The 9,338-nt window shown below is 41.3% G+C and overlaps 1 protein-coding gene across 1 annotated transcript in view; it reads left to right on the forward strand.

The window, feature by feature from the left end:
• The window catches only part of LOC311015857 (WD repeat-containing protein 35-like), a gene marked incomplete at its 5' end in the record, with an annotated part of 30,184 nt that extends 21,553 nt beyond the window's left edge, over positions 1 to 8,631 (forward strand). Inside the window, 11 exons of the mRNA XM_084013298.1 lie at positions 37 to 117; positions 602 to 738; positions 1,908 to 2,111; positions 2,188 to 2,334; positions 2,458 to 2,590; positions 2,680 to 2,790; positions 3,426 to 3,590; positions 3,899 to 4,039; positions 4,134 to 4,290; positions 7,202 to 7,442; positions 7,822 to 8,631. Coding sequence (XP_083869424.1) covers positions 37 to 117; positions 602 to 738; positions 1,908 to 2,111; positions 2,188 to 2,334; positions 2,458 to 2,590; positions 2,680 to 2,790; positions 3,426 to 3,590; positions 3,899 to 4,039; positions 4,134 to 4,290; positions 7,202 to 7,442; positions 7,822 to 7,972 — 1,668 coding nt within the window. The 3' untranslated portion in view covers positions 7,973 to 8,631. The remainder of the gene's footprint in view (positions 1 to 36; positions 118 to 601; positions 739 to 1,907; positions 2,112 to 2,187; positions 2,335 to 2,457; positions 2,591 to 2,679; positions 2,791 to 3,425; positions 3,591 to 3,898; positions 4,040 to 4,133; positions 4,291 to 7,201; positions 7,443 to 7,821) is intronic.
• Positions 8,632 to 9,338: the final 707 nt, after the last annotated feature.

The raw sequence follows: 9,338 nt of genomic DNA on the forward strand, positions 1-9,338 counted from the left end.
TCTTGTAACCATGTATTGTATTTAAATAAACAACAGGAACCCATCCAAACGTCTGGATACATTTGCAACTTTGAAGACCTGGAAATCAAATCTGTCCTGCTTGATGAAATCATGAAGGTAAACCTTTGACAGAAAACAGCCCAAAATAATCGCCTGTACATTTGTATATCAGTTACTCACCATGTGTTACCTTCAAAACTCTCTTCATGCCTCCACGTAACCCAAGAATCCAAAAACAGAAAATTCTTGGTGAATTAAAAGACCAAACCCTCCCACCAACGGATGTTTTCATATAGCGTTGCTGTATTCATTTCATCAAAACCTTTCTGCTTTTTTTCTCCAAGGACTTTTCTTCCTTCACTGCATGCAAAAAGAAAACAATATTCTAGGTAACACGGGTTCAGTGATTGATATACAAACTTGTCCTAAAGATGGTGTATTGACATATTTATATAAATGATAACTTGTCTTGATATTTTCTGTTGACAGCTGATTGCAAAATGAGAACCCCTTTATAGTGTTAACAGGCATAATAGGAGGCTTTTTCACAACTCACTTGTTGTACCTTGAAAGTGCTGACGATGCAGTTTGTACTCGTCAGGATCCAGAGAGGCCGAACAAAGACAACCTCATCAACTTTGAAATCCGCTCCCTGAGAGACAGCCGTGCATTGATTGAGAAAGTGGGGATTGAAGATGCCTCACAGTTCATTGAAGACAATCCTCACCCAAGACTCTGGTACAACGATTTCATCCAAACTTTTCACTCAAAAACATGACTTAAAGTTTAAACGCTGTCCTTTCATTATACAAGAACATATGTGGGCGTCTCGTTTACAGGTCATCTAATCAATCAAAACGAAGCAGCAAAATCAATTCTCGATTCCTAAATCGTGTGTTGAAATGATCATTTAACTTTGTTGCCGGGTCAGGTTAGTGTCAGTGAATTAGCCTTTTTCTTGTGAGCTCTCTCCTGCTGATCAGAAGATCAGTCAGTTTCCAGGAGCCAGTTCAAGTCTGTGATTTAAAGTGATGGTTTGGAGTAAAATTTCCACCATGACATCCAGCCAAACACCCCCTCAGAAGCATTTTAGTGATGGTCAACAATGGGTAAGATAGGGCTATCAGCCGAATGGCTTAGTACTAGCGCTATGGTACATTATGTATATCTGGTAAATTACCCCACTAATAATGCATGGAATGTTACCAAACCTCTGCAGTAGTACACATAGAGTCTGTACTCACAAAACCAGGCATGTGAAAGTTTGTAAGTACATCAGGAGTTTATTTAAAAGAACACTTGTCTGATAGCTTCTATCCTCGGATGCTAACGCTAGCGCCGTGTTTACCAAGCTGTTTCTGTGACGCGAGTTTCATGCGAGAGTATGAAAAAGTTTAGCTGAATTTTTATAAATGATTGACTTACAAACTTACAAATGCCTGGTTTTGTGAGTACAGACCCTATGTGTACTACTGCAGAGGTTTGGTAACATTCCATGCATTATTAGTGGGGTAATTGACCAGATATACATAATGTACCAGTACTAAGCCATTCGGCTGATCGCCCTATCTTACCCATTGTTGACCATCGCTCAAAATGCTTCGGAGGGGGTGTTTGGCTGGATGTCATGGTGGAAATGACCTAGGGTGTGTTTTACTCCGAACCATCACTTAAAGGATAACCGTTGTATCGGTCTCACAGGGTTATAACGTCCTGGATCAATAGATTACAGACAATGATTCGGTTAAAAAAAAACATATATGGATTTACATTTAACTGAGTCACGGATTGTTGAATGACAGCAGCTTATTAGCTAAATGAATGATATTAGAGAGGGTATTAGGATTCATGCCATGCAGCACCAGCGATGGCAGCTGACCTCCCCCTCGCCGTTACGAACCCGCCAGGCGTCTCCTGGCTGAGGCAGCCCTCCAGAAACTGGATCTGAAGACGGCTGAACAGGCCTTCGTCCGCTGCAAAGACTATCAGGGCATCGAGTTTGTCAAGCGACTGGGCAACCTGCAGAGCGAGCCCATGAAACAGGCGGAGGTGGCGGCGTACTTCAGCAGGTTTGAGGAGGCCGAGCGGATGTACCTGGACATGGATCGCAGGTAACGTGATTCATTCAGCTCTTGTTTGCGTTCATTCCGTTATTCTTGAGGCGTGATGATGATTCCTGTCTCGTAGGGACCTTGCCATCAGCCTTCGGATCAAGCTGGGAGACTGGTTCAGGGTGCTCCAGCTGCTCAAAACCGGCTCTGGAGACTGTGACGATGCTCTGCTGGAACAGGCATACAATGCCATTGGAGACTACTTTGCTGACAGACAGAAGTGGTATTGAAATTGAATTCTTCGGTCGTTTAGAGTATTGAGTGCAGAAACAATGTACACACGTGTTGTAATACAATCACATAATCAAAGCTGCAGGTTTAAAGTATGAATCCTTTCTGTTTAAAGGGTCAATGCAGTGTCGTACTACCTCCAGGGTCGTAACCAGGAGAGGCTGGCAGAGTGTTACTACATGTTAGAGGATTATGATGGCCTTGAAGAGCTGACCTCCATGCTGCCGGAGAATCATAAGCTTTTACCGGTGAGTTCTTTGAGCTTTACGTAGAAACTTTAGTCTTCACTCTGAATCCTTAAAGCCGACGCTCCGTCGTCTCCATGTCTGTGTTTTAGGATATCGGACAGATGTTTGCCACGGTGGGCATGTGTGAACAAGCTGTGAAGGCCTACCTGAAGTGCAACCAACCCAAAGCTGCTGTCGACACCTGTGTCCACCTGAACCAGGTGAGACTGAAAACCAGCCACACACACTTTGACTGTTGTGTACCTCAGCAGCCCCACACACACACACACACACACACACACACACACACACACACACACACACACACACAGAGAGACACACACACACTTTGACTGTTGTGTACCTCAGCAGCCCCACACACACACACACTCACACTCACACACACTTTGACTGTTGTGTACCTCAGCAGCCACACACACTCACACTCACACACACACACACACACACACACACACACACACACACTTTGACTGTTGTGTACCTCAGCAGCCACACACACACACACACACACACACACACACACACACACACACACTTTGACTGTTGTGTACCTCAGCAGCCACACACACACACACACACACACACACAGAGAGAGACACACACACACTTTGACTTTGAATCGTTTCCTGGTCTTTTGTGCTGTGACTGTGAGAGATATGCAGCAGAGTCAATCAGTCATTTTAATTAAAAAAAGCTAAATTCAAGCAAATGTTACATTTATAACCCTGGCTTTTGTGATTATTGATTCTGATTGGCTTGACAAATGACCTTTTTAAAAATCTCCAGGCAGAAGTTGTAATTTTGCTTTTGAATGAACGCCGTCGTTTCCTCACAGTGGAACAAAGCAGTGGAACTCGCCAGGACTCACAACATGAAGGAGATCAAGTCTCTTCTTTCCAAATATGCATCACATCTTCTAGAGAAGAATAAAACTCTGGAGGCGGTGGAACTGTATCGGAAAGCCCACCATTTCCTGGATGCAGCCAAACTCATGTTCAAGGTAGGCTCAGGTTTTCATGCTCGTTACGTTTGAGGAGCTTCATGAGAAATTCAACATTCAAATGAAGCGTTTATAATTGTTTGAGCTCCCATCAGCCCCCTCAGAGCAGCATTTTAATGGTTAATAATGTAAATAAAGGTCAATCACACTGGGACCTTCTCATTACAGGCCAACGTTTAGGTTACAGGGAAAATACTATGACTGTAATTATTCTGTAATCTCCATGTTTTATTCAGACATGCAGCTAATCTTCTGGAATAACTTGTTTGTGGGCATGATTTCTACCACTCCTGTCACGTCTGTTCCAGATAGCAGAGGAGGAGGCGAAGAAAAGGACTCAACCCCTGAGGGTGAAGAAACTTTATGTGCTGGCAGCGCGTCTGGTTGAAGATTACCACGAGCAGGTGAAGACGTCACAGCAGAGCAAAGGCACCGGGAAGAAGTCTGAGGTGATATATTAGTACTAAAACGTTTATACGTCTTTACACGAGGATGATGTTTCCTTCTAATGAAAGCCTTGAAATATCACACTGCTGTAATCAGGCCACATCTGCACTGGCTGGGCTGCTGGAGGAAGATGCAACCTCTTCAGACAATCGTGTGGTGGACGCTGCCTGGCGTGGAGCCGAGGCGTATCACTTCTTCCTGCTGGCTCAGAGGCAGCTCTACAAAGGCTTCATGGAGAACGCCATGCGTACAGGTACCAAGTCATCTGGGACCGGAGCATGTCATCATTACTCACTCAAAGAGTCGATTCTGTGACATATAATATAGTTTATATAGCACATTCCCTCTGTCCACAGAGGGAATGTGCTATATAAAAAAATAACATAGTATCTAACATAGTATCTCAAAAATATTGACTTAGTATCTAAAAAATATTGACTTAGTATCTCAAAATAATGACTTAGTATCTCCCAAAAATAACATAGTATCTCAAAAATATTTACTTAGTATCTCAAAAATATTTACTTAGTATCACACAGTATTTCTCACAAATCATTTTCTTCACTTTGATAGTACTAGGGTCATTCCGTGTCATTTATCAAATTTCTGAAAATCTTCCCACCTGACCATCTCAGAATGTCCTGAAAAAATTCAAGTACAAAGACACACTTGTTAATAGGACAAATCCAAAATATTAGGTCTCTACTGTCAATAGTTTTCTCATGAAACCTCATTGAATGAAGGGTGGTTTAGATGGTTTTTGGCATCATACTCTGAAAAGCCATTTTTAAACAGTAATATCTGGAAAACTATCTCACCTGTGGCCTTCAAATTTTCTACAGAGTATATCTGTTACTAATAGCCTCCAGACATGAAATATCAGGGGTGTAGCTCAATGATAACCTAGTATGGTAGGTACTTAAAATGAAGCTTTTTGAAATAAAGTAGTACATTTGAAGAGTGGCTGAGCTCCCATTTTTGCAGATAAAAGACTTCTATCACTTCTGCCTCTATCTCTGGTGTTAGCTTAAACATTCTACAAAATATGGTTTCTCTTAGATTATTAGTTTCACAGATATTAAGGCTCAAAAATGGAAGTAAACACATCTTTGCCCAACTTCAGAGTCATATTCCAAAAAACTGACAACACGTATCAGGTCCAAACTTACTTTTTTTGAAAGATCATATTCTTGTTAAAATCATATTAAAAAATCAGGAGGGTGTTTTGCCTCATTTTGTCGCAGTGATTTTTTAACATCCTGATATTGGTGGGGTTTTTGTGGCCGTTTTTGGTACTGCATGTCCTAACAGCCCACTAATAAACATCACAGCAGGGCAATTCAATTGTGTTTTTTACCATTTACCAAAGACTTACATGTGACTAAATGCTACTGATAAATTTAGCCTTACGAAAACATTAAAATGTAGCACAGTTGTAGTTACAGAGGGAATAAGTCCTTGAATGTGAGTTAAACATGGTGAAAGCAGCTTTTAATGTCTTGAACCATGAACAAACATAGCATAATATTGAAGACTGTACATTTTGTCATACTTTAAGTATATAAATTACACAACCAAATCAAATAATAATCTTAATTTGAGCATAAAGATTTTACATTACAGTAGAAAAGTCTCCAAAGTTTGATATTGAATAACAGTTTGTCTCTGTGCTCACTATGAGACAATATGTGAGTTGTGTGTATGATCAGAAATGGTGGATAGGAAGTATCAGAGATGTTTCAGATGAAGATGTAATGGTTCAGTTCATGCACCCACATGGCCCTGCCAAGAGTTTCTACTGGCCAAGAAGAGAAGATGTGCAATGTCCCACTGCAGCATAGAATTGCAAGGATTGACATTCCCTCTACAGAAACTGGGTGCATGTATGCCATCAAAAAAGATGAGCACAACAGAGCAGAGATGTACATTAGACAATTTGTAAAGTGACTGACAAATTAATGAATGTGACAAAGGAATTGGATCTAAAAGATGAAAAATGTGTGATCCCTCATAGTGAGCATAGAGACAAACTGTTATTCAATATCAAACTTTGGAGACTTTTCTACTGTAATGTAAAATCTTTATGCTCAAATTAAGATTATTATTTGATTTGGTTGTGTAATTTATATACTTAAAGTATGACAAAATGTACAGTCTTCAATATTATGCTATGTTTGTTCATGGTTCAAGACATTAAAAGCTGCTTTCACCATGTTTAACTCACATTCAAGGACTTATTGCCTCTGTAACTACAACTGTGATGCATTTTAATGTTTTCATAAGGCTAAATTTATCAGTAGCATTTAGTCACATGTAAGTCTTTGGTAAATGGTAAAAAACACAATTGAATTGCCCTGCTGTGATGTTTATTAGTGGGCTGTTAGGACATGCAGTACCAAAAACGGCCACAAAAACCCCACCAATATCAGGATTTTAAAAAATCACTGCGACAAAATGAGGCAAAACACCCTCCTGATTTTTTAATATGATTTTAACAAGAATATGATCTTTCAAAAAAAGTACGTTTGGACCAGATACGTGTTGTCAGTTTTTTGGAATATGACTCTGAAGTTGGGCAAAGATGTGTTTACTTCCATTTTTGAGCCTTAATATCTGTGAAACTAATCATCTGAGAGAAACCATATTTTGTAGAATGTTTAAGCTAACACCAGAGATAGAGGCAGAAGTGATAGAAGTCTTTTATCTGCAAAAATGGGAGCTCAGCTACTCTTCAAATGTACTACTTTATTTCAACAAGCCACATTTTAAGTACCTACCATACTAGGTTATCATTGAGCTACACCCCCGAAATTTCATGTCATGCTATTAGTAACAGATATACTCTGTAAACATTTTGAAGGCCACAGGTGAGATAGTTTTCCAGATATTACTGTTTAAAAATGGCTTTTCAGAGCATGATGCCAAAAACCGTCTAAACTACCCTTCATTCAATGAGGTTTCATGAGAATACTGTTGACAGTAGAGACCTAATATTTTGGATTTGTCCTATTAACAAGTGTGTGTTTGTACTCAAGGACATTCTGAGATGGTCAGGTGGGAGGCATTTGATGAAATGACACGGAATGACCCACTATGTCCTTTATCAAGTTAGTTTCCTATCACAAATACAAGCAGAATCACTACAACTCTCCCTTTTCTCAAAGCCCTTCACCTGCGTGAGTACGAGGACATCATCCCCGAGGTGGAGATCTACTCTCTGCTCGCCCTCTGCGCCGCATCCAACAAGGCCTTCGGCACGTGCTCACAGGCCTTCATCAAGCTGGAGTCCCTGGAGAGTCTGGGCCCGCAACAGCGGCAGCTTTATGAGGATCTGGCCCTGGAGATCTTCACCAAGCACACCCCAACGGACAGCCACACCATGGAGCTGTACGGATCATCAGAGGGGTGAGTTCACATCAACGTCTCAACAACATTATCGGAGCACCCTCAAGTGTTCAGACTACAATAAAATAACAGATAATAGATGACAAGTAGAAGCCATCTCTTTCAGCCAATCCACATCAGTTTGGATCTAAAAACAAGTCAAGACTTTTGCTCACGTTATCAATAGATTTTCTTAGGCGTCAATGTCATACTTCTGTCCATGCCGTCACACAAGAAAAGTCCTCATTAACAAACATAATAGTGCTATGAAGACAACGTAAAGACAATGTATAACAGTTGAATTGGCTCGTTGTGTGAGTAGCTGGCAAAAGAGGGCTCAACACGCTTCGTTGCTGTAGCAAGATCCCTGATTTCAACTCATTCCATTGTTTCCTTTTAGGGCGGAAGAGAAATTACCCAGATGCACTGTGACGGGTCTGCCGATCCAGGAGTACCAGTTCTGGATGTGCAGTGTGTGTAAACACTGTGCTCAAGGGCAGAAGATCAGCAAGTACAGCTACTGCCCACTGTGTCACAGTCCTGTAGGATGACTTCCTCCAGCCTATAGGATATATCTGTATGATACAGTAACTGCACTTGGTTTCAACGTAATGCTAACAGGTTGTATCCACAGTCAAAACATAAGATCTTTAATAGTTGAGTTAAATGTAAACACAGGTTGTATCCACAGTCAAAACATAAGATCTTTAATAGTTGAGTTAAATGTATTTCTTGTAAAATACTTGGATGAACATAAATACTTTAACCGCGACGCTATGGGGGAAGAATGTCGCACAAATGTGGAGGCTGCTTCCAACAAGCCCAGCGTGGAGCAGCAACACGGCGGGAATGAGGGGCATCGGGCGACAACCAGCGTGAAGCTAGCCTGGAAGCTAACACGTTAGCACCATGTGGTCCCAGAGGCCGGCTCGCTGTCGCACTCATGAAAAACAACTTTCCTTCAGACGCTAGTCGCTTAAACTACCATGGGCCACGCCCAAATACACACGGTTCAAGTGTATTTAACAAATCCTAGCTCCGTCCGACCTGTGAGCCTAAACTACCGTGAGCTAACGCTAGCTTACATTACGATGAATGCATTACGTAGTGGTGCGAATGTCATGACAGAAACAACACGTTGAGAAAATGTACGGCATTCTTCCTGGAAAACAATAAAACTCTTATTGCGTACAAAGCCGGTTTGAAGAGTATTCTGTTTCCCGTTGTAACACCTGACCTCCATCCTCTCTGCTGGGCGCCATTTCCATCGTGTGTCTGCGTGAGCTTGAAAACCTCTTTGCTGGTCCCGTCCACTTTCTCTTCTTCTGCTTTTGGGTTTTAACTATCCTGTGAGTGGCAACAGCATCTTCTGCTTCGGAGCGTGGATCAGTGATTATTGTCTCCTCAATTTACCAAGTTTCTATACGCTGCACTGTTTCCATAACAACGTCCTAAAAAACCCAAAACGAACGTTGAGCATCTGCAGTCGTAGCATTTAGCTCCCTGATTGCCAGACGTCTCATTCTTTCCCCTGGAAGGAACGAGCACCTCCTAACTTCACAAGATGGACTTGAGAAAACCAGGAAGGTTTGGAAAGTTTTTAGAGTATGTAGAGCAATTGCAAATACAATTAAATAAGGAGAACTAGAAATTCAATGCTAGAATGAGACGACAGACTCATTGGATGAGGCAAATTCAAGAAACATTTCTTTAGAAAGAGTGAGATATAAAAAGTGAAACATCATATGTTTGAAAAGGTTTGGGTACACATGCCTCACATGTATTAATGTACAAATGGTTCTATGTCTGAGAAGACATGATGTTCTCATTGTTTATTTGTTGTTGTGTTGCCTCTGTGTGACTCTTCATTGTGACTCTGCTAAAAGCTCCAGCAGCAGGAGGGGAGGCCTCCGGTGC

Source organism: Eutrigla gurnardus (assembly GCF_963514095.1).
Source record: "Eutrigla gurnardus genome assembly, chromosome: 7".
Taxonomy (NCBI): Eukaryota; Metazoa; Chordata; class Actinopteri; order Perciformes; family Triglidae; genus Eutrigla; species Eutrigla gurnardus.